We start from the raw sequence: 15,915 nt of genomic DNA, 5'->3' as shown, positions 1-15,915 counted from the left end.
AGCCTGACCTCTCCCCTCTCTGGGCCCCTAGTGAGTAAGCCCTAGCAGAGAAGGGATAACTGCAAACTGCAAACAGTATTATCCAAAAGAAGACATACTAATGTCTAATATCTCACATAAGCATTATTATGTAAATAAAGCATCTTATTTATCAATGTTACCTAACTAATTCTGATTCTGCTACCACAAACTGCAGTAGAGAGAGACAGGTGTCTTAAGTGCCTCGGCACCCACATCTCAGAGGACTTGACATAGACTAAGAACACCACCACTCTTGTCAAGATGGCGCAACAGCGTCTCCACTTCCTAAGGTGGCTGAAGAAATTTGGCATGCCTCCCAGTGTCTTCTCCAAATAATACAGCTGCACCATTGAGAGCATCATGACCGGTTGCATCACTTCCTGGTACACAAATTGCTCCGTCCAGGATAGCGGGACTATCATTTGATTTTCAATAGGACAATGACACAACACATCACCAGGCTGTGTAAAGGCTATTTGACCAAGAAGAAGAGTGATGGAGTGCTGCATCAGATGACCTGGCCTCCACAATCACCTGATCTCAACCCAATTAAGATTATTTGGAATGAGTTGGATCGTAGAGTGAAGGAACAGCAGCCAACAAGTGCTCAGCATTTGTGGGAGCTACTTCAAGACTGTTGGAAAAGCATTGCAGGTGAAGCTGGTTGAGAGAATGCCAAGAGTGTGCGAAGCTGTTATCAAGGTGGCTACTTTGAAGAATCTCAAATATGAAATGTATTTTGATTTATTTAACACTTTTAGTTACTATATGATTCAATATGTGTTTTTTCATAGTTTGAATGTATTCACAATTATTCTACAATGTAGAGAATAGTAAAAAAAATAATAAAAAGCCTTGAAAGAGTAAGTGTATACAAACTTTTGACTGGTACTGTGTTTTGTGTGTTTTCTTGTGATGATCGTAACTTGTTTCCCCCATCATTTCCTGTTATCGAAAAGAGCTTCTGGATATTAGAACAGAGATCACTAACCTCAAAAATTGGATGAAGAATTCTACTTCAATGACTCATCCTTGCAAGACATAATGCTCACCCGGGACCAGACCCTAATCCCAGACAATCGGAAAGGAAGGAGACGGCGATATAGAGGCAAACGTGGGGGCAGCCTCATGAAACTACAGTGACTAGTAAATAAACCGCCTCTGCCCTCTATTCTATTGGCAAATGTACAATCACTGGAGAACAAACTAGACGAGCTCCATTGGAGACTATCCTATCATCAGGACCTGAAGAACTGTAATATCCTATGCTTCAAGGAGTCGTGGCTGAACGAGGACATGGTTAATACAAATCTTGCTGGATTTTCTATTCATCAGCAGGACAGAACGGCAGTGTGTTGTTAACTCAAGGGCGGGGGCATGTGTGTCTTTGTTGACAACAGCTGGTGTGTGATCTCTAATATTAAGGAAGTCTCAAGGTTCAGCTTGGCTAAGTAAGAATACCTCATGATAAGGTGTAGATCATACTATTTACCATGAGACTTTTCATCTACATTAGCGCCCTCAAAGCTACTCGGGCAACAACACATCCACCATAGCGCCCTCAAAGCTACTCGGGCAACAACACATCCACCACGCTGACCCTCAACACGGGGACCCTTCAGGGATGCATGCTTAGTCCCTTCCTGTATTCCCTGTTCATCCACGACTGCCTAACCGTGCTCGACTCCAACACCATCATTAAGCTTGCACCATCACCATCACCAAGATACTTTGTCCCTGTCAAAGAGAGCATCTTGACTGGCAGCATCACCGCTTGGTATGGCAACTGCTTGGCATCTGACCGCAAGGCGCTACAGAGGGTAGTATGTATGACCCAGTACATCACTTGGGCCGAGCTCCCTGCCATCAAGACATTCTATACCAGGCAGAGGAAGGCCCAAGAATTGTCAAACACTCCAGCCACCCAAGCCACAAACTGTTCTCTCTGCTACCGCACGGCAAGCGGTACCAGTGCACCAAGTCTGGAACCAACAGGACCCTAAACAACTTCTACCCCCAAGCCATAAGATTTCTAAACAAAACTGCTGAAGAATGTTAATCAAATGGCTATCCGGACTATCTCCATTGACCCTTTTTTAAACTAACTCTCGTCCACTGACTCCATGAACCCACTGGACTCTACCCACACACTCACACATACTTACACTGACACCCCAACACACACATACACACACACACACACACTACATTCGTCCACACACACACACACACACACACACACACACACACACACACACACACACACACACACACACACACACACACACACACACACACACACACACACACACACACACACACACACACACACACACACACACACACACACACACACACACACACAGTCACACACACACACACACACACACACACACACACACACACACACACACACACACACACACACACACACACACACACACACACACACACACACACACACACACACTTTCTCACTCACCACATACATTGCGTCTACTGTCTCTTATCTATCATGTTGCCTAGTCACTTTATCCCTACCGATATTTACATACAGTAACGAACTCAATTACCTCGTACCCCTGCACATCGACTCGGTACTGGTACTCCCTATATATAGCCATGTTATGTTTTACTCGTTATTGCTATTCATTGTGTATGTATTCCTCGTGTCACATTTTCATTTATTTTTTATCTTTAACTTTATCTCAGCATTGTTGGAAATGGACCCGTAAGTAAGCTTTTCACTGTTAGTCTAAACCTGTTGTTTACGAAGCATTGACAAATAAGATGTTATTTGATCAATTGTTTATGACCTTACTGGAACTCATTATGGCTTTATTGTATACACAATAACTTGTTTAGCGGGTGAGCTACCATCAGTGATCACCAGAGGGAGCAGACCATTCATCAGACCTGCAGAGAGCATCAATTTGGCCATCTGCAGACAACCTCAACCTGAGACAACATGCTCTCCTAGCTGTGTGAATCACGTCATATGGCACTGAGGTGCTGTTGAACTAAATTTACCCGAATTCAACCACCAGCTTTTGTCAATGATGCTCCCATGGATCTGTTGTAATACTTTATATAAAATCATTTCAAATACAATTGTGTTAATTGCATACACATATTGTGCAGATGTTATTACAGGTGCAGCGAAATACTTGTGTTTCTAGCTCCAGCAGTGCAGAAATATAAAACAATATACAATATACACTAGTCCCCAAAAATTTAAATAAAGAAATAAAGCAATATCAGGACAAGCAAAGTCAGAGTCTGGAATATATACTGAGGAGACAAGGGACAGCTTGACTGGGGAAGGAGGCCTACATCTGATGTGGGTAGTACCATCCACGCCCATTGATTTGCTGTGGAACCATTCAACTTATGGAAGAAGCCCAGGTTCCCACTGGGAATGGATCACTGAATGTCAACTTGATGAAATTCAAACGAGCGTCCCCACCTGTCGCGGTTGCACTCAAATCACTTGTGCGGTGACTATGACCACCTCATGTCAAAGTGAGGAATATCGATGAAGTGCTGGTTAAGGTGGCTCCTATGGCTCTGTCCCGGAGGGCTGACTAGGCAAGCAAATGATTGAAAGGGGATGATTGTTTTCTGTTGCTTCTTCCGAAACCCGGTCGATGGTGCTGCTAGATACTGTGAGGGGTATTTGCTTCTCAAGCCTGTAAGTATTGCGCTGGCACTTGATGTCGATTGGGTGTAAAAACCCAGTTAAAGTCCGCTGAAGGTTAATAGCGGGCAACTGATTTCCTGTTTGTAAGACAGAAAAGCCTCTGATGATACCACCGGGTGTGACTCTATGGATGTCAATTTGATGATATCTGACCGTAGCATGCAACCCTTCGCGGCTGCACTCAAACCACCTTCGGGGTGGCTGTGACCCTCATGTCAAAGTGAGGAAATTCGATGAAGCAGGGGTAAACGGCGGGACATAATTTAGAGTCTCTTGAGGTAGCCAAATACCTCGTCATCTAATTAGTGATGCACAGTCTTCTGGTGGGACTGTGAGTCAGGTTGGGACTCGCTGTGGAAGTCAAAATGTCACCAGGTGTACGAAGAGGCCTCCCCCAAGGCAGGGGGCACTCAGAGTCCGAGCAGGGGCGGCCGGACTCAGGGGCTGGGGCCAGCACTCAGGCCATGTTGGTTGGGTTGTGGACTTGAGCGGATAAAAGCGGGTGGGTCACCAGGTGCACAGAGCCTGTTTCGAGTTACCAGGTGCACAAGGAGGCCTCCATCAAGGTGGGGAGCACTCCGAGTCCAAGCAGCGCGGCCGGACTCTGGGGCTGGGGGCAGCACCATGGATGTTGGAGTGGGGACTTGGGTCACCAGGAGATGGGTCACCAGGAGCACAGAGTCTGTTTCGGGTTAGCAGGTGCACAGATCCTGTTTCAAATTGCCACGTGCACAGAGCCTGTTATGGGTTACAAGGTGCATGTGGTTCCTGACAGCGGGACTAAAGACATTTTAGTAATTCCAGGAAGTAAGCTATACTCTAAGGCCAAGAGAGAGGGGTGTTGACCAGGTAGGGGGAGTAGGTGTGGAGGCCTGGAGGTCTGTAGTTCCAGGGAGTAAGCTATACACTCTCAGACCCAGGGAGAGGGCAGGCAGGCAGGCAGGGAGTGTAGGCCTAGAGACCAGGAGTCAGAGGTCACCAGGTCAATGGGGGCCTGCCTGGAGGTCAGGAAGTTCCAAGGGAGAAGTCCCAAGCGAATAGGTATGTGAGTGACACTGTCCTTAACGGGGTCATAGCAGGCAAATTCATGTAAAATTCTGTGCTATGAAAATGGACAAACAGAAGATTGTGAAATGTGCAGGCCCACTGAGTGTACATTTTTAACCATGTTTGAAGTCAGTAGGCCGCATGACCAAGGAGCTATTGAAATGTCAAAGTTTGAAAAATTAATCTAAAAATGTGTGAGATGAAAATGAACAAACTAAAGGGTGTGACTTTTTTATATTTGAATTTCAATAGCTCCTTGGTCATGTGACCTACTGACTACCCTTCTATATTACACACTCTTTAGTTTGTCCGTTTTCATTTCACACGATTTTACATGCATTTCTCAAACTTTTAAATCTCAATAGCTCCTTGGTCATGTGACCTACTGACTTCAAACAGGGTTCAGAATGTATACTCAGTGGGCCTACACATACCCACTGTATACCTTGACAGCCCAATTTGCCTGAATCATGCTTTCCACCCTGCATTGGATGATATGGTGTTTTCACAGTGGAGGGAGAAGGGGCTCACAACAATTGTTAACTTATACAGTGATGGTCAGTTAGCTTCATTTCAACAATTACAGGGTAAGTTTAACATGCCAACAACACATTTTTTCAAATACCTCCAAATCAGGAATTTCTTAAGGACACATATCCTACAGTGTGGCATTAAGCCAAATAACCCTACATTAAATAGCCTAATCCTTGTCAAACCCCATTCAAAAGGATCGGTCTCTAGACTGTATAGCTTGGGAGCAGGAACTTGGTTCAGAAATCTCAGATGAGGACTGGGTAGAAGCTCTCAGGAATATAAACCACAGTTCAGTGAATGCCAGACACAACCTTGTTCAGTTTAAGGTGATACACAAGTTACATTACGCAAAAGTGAAACTGCATAAGATATTCCCAGACACCTCACCACCATGTGAGAGGAACAATTAGGATGAGAAGACGTTGACCCACTTATTTTGGACATGTCCTAAGTTACATGCTTACTGGGCTCTCAGTTTTGATTACTTACAGTATCTAAAGCCATTGGATAGAGTTACAGCCCCAGACCCATTGATCGCTCCATTTGGTACTATTGATGGGAATAACCAGGAAGGGAAGGCTGTGTCTCTTTGTACTCTATTAGCCAAAAGGATCATATTGCAATTTTGGAAATTGGAGACTGTACCAACCTTTGAAATATGGTTACGGGATTTAGGGAATGTAAAACATATGGAAGAGATTCGATACAATCCCTCCAGTTGAAGTCCAATGTTTTACAAAATATGGCAGTCGATACTGGATTAATGGTCTAGTGCCGCTTCATAACTGGGTTGATGGTCTGCTGCTACTCTGTGCTGTACTCCACTCAATATTTATTTTTAGCTTAACTACACTGCTTGTAATGACTATATGCTGTCTTCTTATATATGTACCACCTAATAGAATTTGTTTTATTTTTTGTATGTGTGAGTTAAGTTTTGTTTTGTCCTCTAAATTTGACATCCTATTCAACAGTACAATGAATGTCAATGTTTGTATCTCTGTCCTTTTTGTTGATTTTTTATTGGAAAATTCTAAACATATTATTTAAAAAATATATATATTTCCTTTCACTGGAACTGAGGGGTCTAGCCCAAACCATGAAAAACAGCCCCACCAAACTTGACAGTTGTCACCATGCATCAATATTAGTTATTTATTGTGTAGGCTGCTATCCAACTTGAAATAAAATCATGTGAGAAAAGAAATGAAGGCAACACGACTGTTATATCCAGTAAGAAGCACTTCAAGTCAGCAGGCACGTTAACACGAAAAGAAAACTGTAAAATAAGACCACTTCTTGGGCCATACCTTAACTATAGATCAAGGTATTTACATTGATTCTTGATACCACAATGTGTTGACATAGGTGTAAGAAACCTATTATGTTTTGTCCCCCCCCCCATATGGCAGGATTCTGAGAGGACTGGATAGGCCATGGAAGCAATATGGCCTAAGGTGTAGGGGCTAGGGGGCAACTAACTGCTCGACAGTTTGCAAGCCTCCCACCACTGTTGCAATCAAGTGGCTTCTAATTCGTTTTTGCTGTGTCATAGTATTAGCCAACGAGAAACCATGTCTTGGTAAACGTTGCTAAAACCTCAATATAGGGAACTGTCCGGACTGGAGAAACACTTTCCTGTGTGGGCCATGTATCACAGAAGGACTCATAGTTTTCCCAGTGATATTTATGTTAGTGGATCTGTAAAACATAAGTTCTGAGAATCTACAAAAGATCAATGCAACATAGAGGCTGGCAAACACGACAGAGCGGCATGCCCCAAGGAACAATGCACGTTGCAACCCTTGTCTTACATGTCTGTCATTGGCCAGGTCCAAGAAATTAGTAATCAGCCAGGCAAAGTAAAACTCTGTTTTGGTCTAAGTGTTCGGAAACAGGTAATACTGCAGTATCACTGTCAGACAGGAGACTAAATGCTCATCCAGACACAAACCCTAAACTCGATTAATCATGGAACACACATCATCGTCACAGGCAGAATATTACCACAGGCTTTCCTTTTGTCTTTCCTCATTCCTCATTCCATAAAGAACAACACAAAAGAACCATATGGTACCACAAATGTCCCTGTGCAAATTCAGTGCATTCGCACATTGTTACTGTACAACACCATTCCCATGATAATATCAATAAAGTGTCACTCCCTGAAACAAGGAAGTATGATGGTAGATATCTGAACAAGGTCCAAAGCATTTATGTGTCTATTTACTGTCAAATTAACTTAGTCATGTTAGGAGATAAATACCTTGCTTTGTTTACTGAAACTTCCTTATTGTGGTCTCTTTCTCAAGTAACAGTTTCCGTGTGGTAACAACACAATTCAAGTTTTGAAAGAGCATGATGACAACATACATGCAACAACAAAAAGCAAAACCTGTGTGAAAAACAGACTATAGCTAACTCTGAGATCTGACCACAACAGACCATTTTTAATTTGAGAAAAGTTGAATTTTGACTTGAGATAAATGCTTTACGATACAATCCACATATTTCAATCACAATGCACAAGTCTGTTGCATGATGTCAATTTCCCTGAATCCTTTTTATATTGTATAACTGCACTCCAAACGGGTTCTGCGGCCGTCCTAGTAGTAGAACCCTTTGAAGAACCCTTTCAGATTCCAGGTATAACCCTCTGTGGAAAGGGTTCTACGTGGAACCCAAAAGGGCTCTTCAAAGGGTTCTCCCACAGGGTCAGGCGAAGAACCCTTTTAGGTTCTAGATAAAAAATAAAATAATCTATTAATGTATTCATTAAGACGATACACAAATATCAGACACATAAATGCATTATAATAGTATAGTTTGATTCCCTCTGAACAGGGATGAAAATACAAAATTATACAGATTTGGCAGAGGCATAAGTAGTGGAAGAAAATGGCTGCCTCCAAAAAGGATCTAATTAATTTTGAAGGATCATCATCGGCCGCTTTCGTCCAAGGCAGGGGAGGGAAGAGGGAGACCCCTGGACTGATTAGCATTCACTGCAGGTAGGAGCTGGCTGCTGCTCACCCACTGTGTCACAGCTAAAATGGAATCACTGTTGTGAGTGGCAGTCTGGGCAGCAGAAGTCTGCTTCCCTTAGTCTGCTCCTTTGTGCCCCGATTCAGCTCACTTCAACACTCAGGCAGGTGGATTTACATGTCTAGATTGCAACTGAGACCAGGGAGGAAGTAAATATGCTTGTGTTGTCTAAAACTGGCCCTGTAGAGGCCTCTGTCATCACTTCATCAAGATGGTCTCAATACCATGTAGACGCTTCTTGATCACATGACCCAAATAATCTATTAATGTATTCATTAAGACGATACACAGAAGAAATTCAGCGCAAACAAAAGTGCTGAACTATTTATACATTTTGCTGGTTGGCTGGGAGCCCCTTGCAAAAAAAAACTAAAACAGTCAAAGGTCACACATTTGTTTTATTGTGCTGGTTGTAAGTGTGCCTATATCGAGAAGCTCTGAGTATACAGCCCAGAATAAAGTGATTCATGAATTATTCTTTGTCCAGACCATATACCATGAAGATATAGCTAATCATCACAATCACATAACTCATGTTACTGCACAAGGGCTCTAGCAGGAAACAGCTGGCCAGATTATAGACTAAGCAAAGACAAGTCTCATTTTTCATGTTCAATCAAATACCATTTGCCTTGATTGAATCAATATTACCATAGTTGCCCTGTCCTGCAGTCAAACTAACTAGTTGCCTCATTGGTGGAATGTTATGAATACTTTTCACAATTTCATAATTAATAAACATTTCAGCAAACAGTGTTACTATGTCAAACAGTTTTGTTATATTTCAGTATTCTGTGATGTATAGAAAGTGTAGTATTGGAATTTGAAATCTGACATGGTACAGGTGTCTTCTTTTTTTAAGCCCGTTTACCATGTGTGTGAGGTGTATACTTTTGTTTCAAAGTAGATTTGTTTAAGACTACCAAGAAACACTCAGTGTGACCCTTATATTGCCCACTACAGTAAAATGTTAAATAATATTATCAGTCAATGGTTGATTAGGTTAAGCCAAGGGCAGACTTTTTGGAAGAAGTAAGAAGGAACTACATACTGTCAGTCACCCCATCTGAGAAATGACAGATGACAGGGGGTGGGGCTTTGCAACATGGACCATAAATAGAACAGTTAGAGAGCGCAACCATACATCTTCAGACAAGAGTTGACCTCATAAAAAAAAGGCTTCACAACAAGAGTTGTTCAAACCAAGGTAACAATTTTATACACTGTTTCTCTTGTCTCGTCTGATAATCAGGTTTTATTCAAATTCTTTCTGTTGTCCATGGTAATTCTGATCCATGCATGATTGGGTTATTAATATTGTGTGCAAAAGCTGTATTTTTTGAATACTTTATAGATGTCTCTGTAGTTAACAAGACAAGTTATTAGCAAAAAGATGCACACATTACATTTAAGAAGCAGGATGTTTTTTAAAGGATGACATCTGATTATCCCTCAATTTTTTTCAGAGATGAAGCCATTTCCTCCCCTCCTGGCATTGGGATGGTGCCTGATGTTCAGCCAGCCAGCCCTGTCTACAGAGGAAAGTTTGGGTGGCCCTTTCATTCAAAGTTCAGTGGAGGAGGCAAAGAGACTTGTAGATGAAGCATACAAGTACTCCCGAGAAAAGTAAGTGAACCTGACAGTTGACCTCTTCAGATGTAGTCGTCAATCTCTGTCTTTGTAAATTGTGCTAGCACAATTTTCTCAGTCAGTCGCAGAGACATGTAATGTAATTTCTAATGATTAGTACACTAAATCTACATGTATACTGATAGGAGCATGTTTCTATTCATAATTCTGTCATCTGCTTATCCATATCCCAGGAGTCTGGAGAGAGTGCGTGGGCAGTCCACCAGACCCTCTGATGTCATACGTCTCCTGAAGCAGCCTGCCAGGGACACACGCTCTGCTGTACGGTCTGCAGACTACCTGGAGAACACCCTGAGACTGATCCATGAGAAAGTCCGCAGCACGCACAGGCTGCATAAACGCTCGCTCAACGCAACAGGTCAGTCACACACACCGTCACAGATACTCACACATTCACTTTGTGAAAAACTCCCCATACGTATTCACTCAGACGTAGACACACACAGTCATAATAAGTACACTTTCTTCATTACAAGTCTTCCTTATCGCTCTCTCGTTTCTCAGACCTGCTTACAGCAGAGCAGCTAGACACCATTGTCCGGGTAACTGGCTGTGCAGCTCGTGTCAGCAAACCCTCCTGCCACAGCACACCCAACATGAACAAGTACCGCACAGCCACCAGCGTCTGCAACAACCTGTAAGAGCACCAGGGCATGGCGGGTTTAATATTTTCACTCAACAATTTGATAGCCTTGTGTAATGTGCACAGTCGCTGTATAGGTTGGAATAAAAGGGGAAGAGCAATCAGTGTATGTCTGAGGTCTGGCTACGGAGGCTGCAGTAGATGAGGCCACATCCCTTGAGTTTCTCAAGTGAGGTTTCTCAATTCTGATGTGTATTGTCTTTATGCTTATTAGGAAGTTCCCTCGTCTTGGAGCCTCAAACACCCCCTTCACTCGTTTCCTGCCTGCTCAGTATGACGATGGGGTCTCTCGACCCAAAGGCTGGGAACGAAACACGAGCTTCAACAACTTTGTGCTCCCTCTGGTATGATAACAATAAATATAGTTGGAATAACTGCTACTATGTTGCCACAAGTTAGATATAAAGTATCATAATTTTATTCATCTTTCTCCCTCTACCCTCCGTCCTTCCTTCCCTCCCTTTGTGCAGGTAAGGGAGGTCTCTAACCGTATCCTGGCAACCAATGACTCTGGTGTAGTGAACGATGGCGAGTTCACACACTTTATCACCCTCTTTGGCCAGTGGAACGACCATGACCTGACATTCACGCCCTTCTCTCCCAGCATCCGCTCCTTCAGCAACGGCCTGGACTGTAACGAGAAATGTGAGCGCTCTGAGCCCTGCTTCCCTATCCAGGTCAGTCACAGCTCTCACATCACACCACTTACAGCAGGCACTATGACTTCACTCTTAGACAAAAATGTGCTGTCTAGAACCTTAAAGGGTTCTTCGGCTGTCCCCATAGGAGAGCCCTTTGAAAAACCCTTTTTGGTTGCATATAGAACCCTTTTGGTTCCAGATAGAACCCCTTTCAGTTCCATGTAGAATCCATTCTACAAAGGGTTCTACATGAAACCCAAAAGGGTTCTACCTGGAACCAAAAAGGGTTCTCCTATGGGGACAGCCAAAGAACCCTTTTGGAACCCTTTTTTCTTAGTGTATACAGTCATCCCTGTATATATTGGTATTTTCTAACCATGGTCCATGAATTATTAGGTCTTCACCCTCTACCATGTCTTTTCCTCCATGCCCAGATTCCTCCCAGAGACCCACGCTTGCCCACTGGCCCAGACAGCTGCATCCCAGTCTTCCGATCAGCGCCCGCATGCGGCACAGGAGAGTCTGCTTTCAATTTCGGTGGCGTGGCCTCGAAGAGGGAGCAGATCAATTCACTGACGGCCTTCCTTGACTTGGGGCAAGTGTACGGCTCTGAGGAGGGGTTGGCACGTGACCTCCGTGACCTCACCAACAATGGGGGCCTGCTGCGTGTCAACAAAAACTTCACAGACAAAGGGCGCGAGTTTCTACCCTTCACTAAATTGAAGGGGAACATGTGTTTCACCCGCAGCAGAGTCACCAATGACACCAATGCCAGAGAGGTGCCCTGCTTCATTGCAGGTTAGCCTTTTAAGTATGTTTGTCTGAGGAGTAGACCAATGTATATTTAGGTTAAAGTTGAAGGAACAGAATGATGGCAAAAATAGAAAACTAGAGTCATTCTTTGACTTTCATGTACAATAGTTATCTGGATACAGACACACAATGTGTATGATGTTCATCTCAATCACTATTTGGCCTCACCAGTAAGTCTCTGTTTGCCAGGTGATGCCCGTGTGGATGAGAACATAGCATTAACATCCATTCACACAATGTTCATGCGTGAGCACAACCGTCTGGCCCGTGCCTTGAGTCGTCTCAATCCACAATGGGATGCTGAGACACTCTATCAGGAGGCTCGCAAGATCATGGGCGCCTACACCCAGGTACCACAAGCTGACATATATCACTAATAGCCATGGTGTCAGTTCATTGTCTCCACGAGACATCCAGGGCATAATTTCTAACACACACACTCCTTCCCTCTGCTTCTCCTTCTCACACAAATAACTATTCTTGAATATTCTCACATTGACACAGCTTCCCTATCAAATACACACCTAAAAAATAAATCTACTCTCATCCTCCTAGTTGTTTGTGTTCCGGGACTACCTGCCGCACATCGTGGGCCCAGACGCCATGGCCCGGCAGCTGGGCCGTTACCCTGGATACAACGAGAAGATTGATCCCAGCATTGCCAACGTGTTTGCTACAGCAGCCTACCGCTTTGCCCACCTGTCCATCCAGCCCATTCTGTCCCGCCTGGACAGCAACTACATGGAGAATGCCATGTTCCCCAATGTGCCTCTGTTCAAGGCCTTCTTCACCCCCTGGAGGCTAGTTTTTGAGGGTGAGTGGTGGGACACATAGGGATGGATGCTTTGCAGACCTCTTGCCAGTTGTAAGCTAATTCACTCTCTGGATTAATAACAGTATATCGGGGAAAAGGTTACAAATGTAAACATCCTATTCTCTCTCTGTCCTTCTTTAGGTGGTATCGACCCTCTGATCCGTGGTCTGGTGGGTCGCCCGGCAAAGCTGAACACCCAAGATCACATGTTGGTGGACGCTGTGAGGGAGAGACTCTTCCAGTTTGTAGAACACCTGGCTCTGGATCTGGGCTCCCTCAACATGCAGCGTGGACGTGACCATGGCCTGCCTGGTACACACCTGCCTTATCCTCCATACCACTATACTGACACCACAGATAAACACATCTATACTTACATATTACAGCTAATGCTTTAGGGTTGTTACCACCAACTCCAAAATGTCAATCATCTCTCTCTCTTCCTCAATATATTTCTACCAATCTGTTCCATGCAGTCATTATTTTCTTTCTCATCCCTAACCTAGGCTACAATGCTTGGCGTACATTCTGTGGGCTCTCAACGCCTAGGAACGAGGCCGAGCTGGGTGCAGTTCTGAACAACAGAGACCTGGCCCGCAGACTGCTGCAGCTCTACGGCACCCCAGCTAACATTGACGTGTGGATGGGGGGCGTGGCTGAACCATTTGTACGCAGGGGCCGCGTAGGGCCTCTCTTTGCCTGCCTCATCGCCACCCAGTTCCAGAGGATCCGCCAGGGAGACAGGTGTGTGTTTTTGTATGTGGTGTAGTGAGTTGTTCAAGTGTGTTTCATCTGTCAGAGCATGCATGTGTCCTAATCTTGCCTGTTGTCCCCAGGCTGTGGTATGAAAACCCAGGCGTCTTCACTTCGGCACAGAGGGCTAGCCTGAGTCGTGCCTCTCTGGGTCGGATCATCTGTGACAACACTGGCATTTTGACCGTGCCGCGTGACCCCTTCAGAATCCCTGATAATAGGAACAACAGACTCATCAACTGCAGCACTATCCAGCAATTAAACCTCCAATCCTGGAGGGAGAGACCTACAGAGGCCAAACAGCAGAACCAGGAGCAACAACAACTGGACCAGGACAATGAGGTAATTGGTTGAACTTCAGTATAAGTTAATAGTTTTGCACCGAGTTGGCATTTCACCCATCCATAACCCATTCATCACTCTCTTCTAACGTCACCCTCTTCTTCTGTATTCCTTTCTAGATCCCCTGATTTGAGGCCCACTTGACCCTCAGGACCCAGCAGCAACCCAACGCTGCAGTTCTCCACTTTCCATGCTATGTATTGAACTACATTTAGAAGGAAACATTTTATGGTAATGTTTAAAATAGAAATATAAACAACAAAGCAGAAATACAAAACTAACACACTTATTAAGCTTGATACATATGACTGTATACCCATATTTTTTATGAGCATACAAAAATACATAGTAGCTTTTTATTTTAACAAACTAAGTAGCTGGGGTTCTCAATTTTCTCACACGGAAATATCACATTCTTTAAAGGGGCAATCAAATAATAACAATAACAAAACGGTCACCCACAACTGTTTTGGTAAATTGCTGGGGGATGTGGGGCTGGAGATCTCAAATCTCCAACAGAGATATGACATTTCTAGATTAATATAATACACTTTGGCAGGAGTGTAGTAAGTCTTATGAATGATCTTGAATTGCAATAATGTATGTCTAAGGTTGTAGGAGCAGGTATGAACCTTTTCACATATCTGTGATCAATAGTTCTCCTCAATGTCTTCCTTCAGATCTGTTTAAATGTTCCTTATAGGTTCTGAACTATCAGGTAGAGTTTAACAATCAACCCTTGATATAACTTGGTAATCAACTTCTTTGGCAGAGCAGCTTCTTTCAGTATTTACTCTGTGCTATATGTCTTAGGTTAATCCAAATTCTGTCGAAGTGAATGAATAAGATTTCTTAGTTGTAAGAACTTAAAGAAATTGACCATGATTAACCCACATTTTTCTTGTTATTGATTGAATGACAGTAGAGAGCCATCATAGCAGACATGTTAAAAATTCACGTGCCACTTTGGAACCAGGAGTTGTAATTAAACGCTGGAGGTAATGTGGAGTTGTTCCAAATAGGGGTGCTTGGCAATATAGTTTTCTTTGCATTAAAAAATATATATATTTGCATTCTTCTATCTGATATTTTGTTATGCCATTGTTACTGTGACTTTGTATGTGTTGTTTACTCATTCTGTGTCAACAAATCAAGGAATAGTGTATGCATTTTTTTAAATGCATTTATTTGTGCAAAAGGAATGAAAAAGGCGACTTTATTTTAAAAAATGTAAACGTTTACAAATGAAAAAGTAAATTTATAAATAAACAAAAATGAAAACTAGCGCTGAATTCCTCTATATGCATCTACCGTAAATTAGCTAACAATTCTAGTAACATATTTTTTATTTTTGCGTAATTAGTTTATTAAAAACAATCTTAACATTGTTCAGTGAGATGTTCAAGTCAGTTATCAACTGTTTTATATATATAATGAAAAAAAACAAATATTATACAACAAAACTATAGAAATTAAGATTCTGCACACTTCCTGAATTTGGTGCTTATTTAAACGTGTACTGCACCTGTATCCTTTTTCTCTGTTGCTTTTTATGGTTTATTTCACAAATATTTTATTTTATTGAAACACTGTATTCATGTGTTTTATTGCATAAATATGAACTGCATCAGAAAATAAACATTCTTAACTAAGACGGCAAAATCATTTTCACGGTGTGTACTGTTGACCTAATTCATTCCTTGTTCCAAGTGTTGAGATGAAAAATGCAGATGAACGCCACTCCAACTCATAATTATGACCAGCAAACTCAGGTATCATCCCTGAACTCTGAACTCTGATGTCAAGCACAACTGAAAATGTCAACAAACATGGCTGTGATTTCAGCTGTTAATGGTGAGAATGGTTCTTGCATTACCCCAGCACTTCAACACTCCACGTCGTTCCTCCAAAG

At 42.9% G+C, this 15,915-nt stretch overlaps 1 protein-coding gene across 1 annotated transcript; it reads left to right on the top strand.

Moving 5' to 3' along the window:
- Nucleotides 1–9,498: 9,498 nt before the first annotated feature.
- Nucleotides 9,499–15,668, top strand: LOC124007323 (eosinophil peroxidase-like). Its single transcript, XM_046317808.1, has 13 exons — nucleotides 9,499–9,554; nucleotides 9,814–9,973; nucleotides 10,171–10,355; nucleotides 10,502–10,634; nucleotides 10,855–10,984; nucleotides 11,111–11,317; nucleotides 11,716–12,079; nucleotides 12,284–12,444; nucleotides 12,650–12,908; nucleotides 13,050–13,220; nucleotides 13,415–13,652; nucleotides 13,745–14,003; nucleotides 14,123–15,668. The coding sequence occupies exons 2-13, from the start codon at nucleotides 9,816–9,818 to the stop codon at nucleotides 14,129–14,131; spliced, it is 2,274 nt and encodes a 757-aa protein (XP_046173764.1). The 5' UTR covers nucleotides 9,499–9,554; nucleotides 9,814–9,815; the 3' UTR covers nucleotides 14,132–15,668.
- Nucleotides 15,669–15,915: the final 247 nt, after the last annotated feature.

The sequence above is a fragment of the Oncorhynchus gorbuscha genome, linkage group LG20 (assembly GCF_021184085.1).
Source record: "Oncorhynchus gorbuscha isolate QuinsamMale2020 ecotype Even-year linkage group LG20, OgorEven_v1.0, whole genome shotgun sequence".
In the NCBI taxonomy this organism is placed as follows: Eukaryota; Metazoa; Chordata; class Actinopteri; order Salmoniformes; family Salmonidae; genus Oncorhynchus; species Oncorhynchus gorbuscha.
Note: the sequence above shows the minus strand (reverse complement) of the source record. Positions and strands in the feature narration are given on the sequence as shown.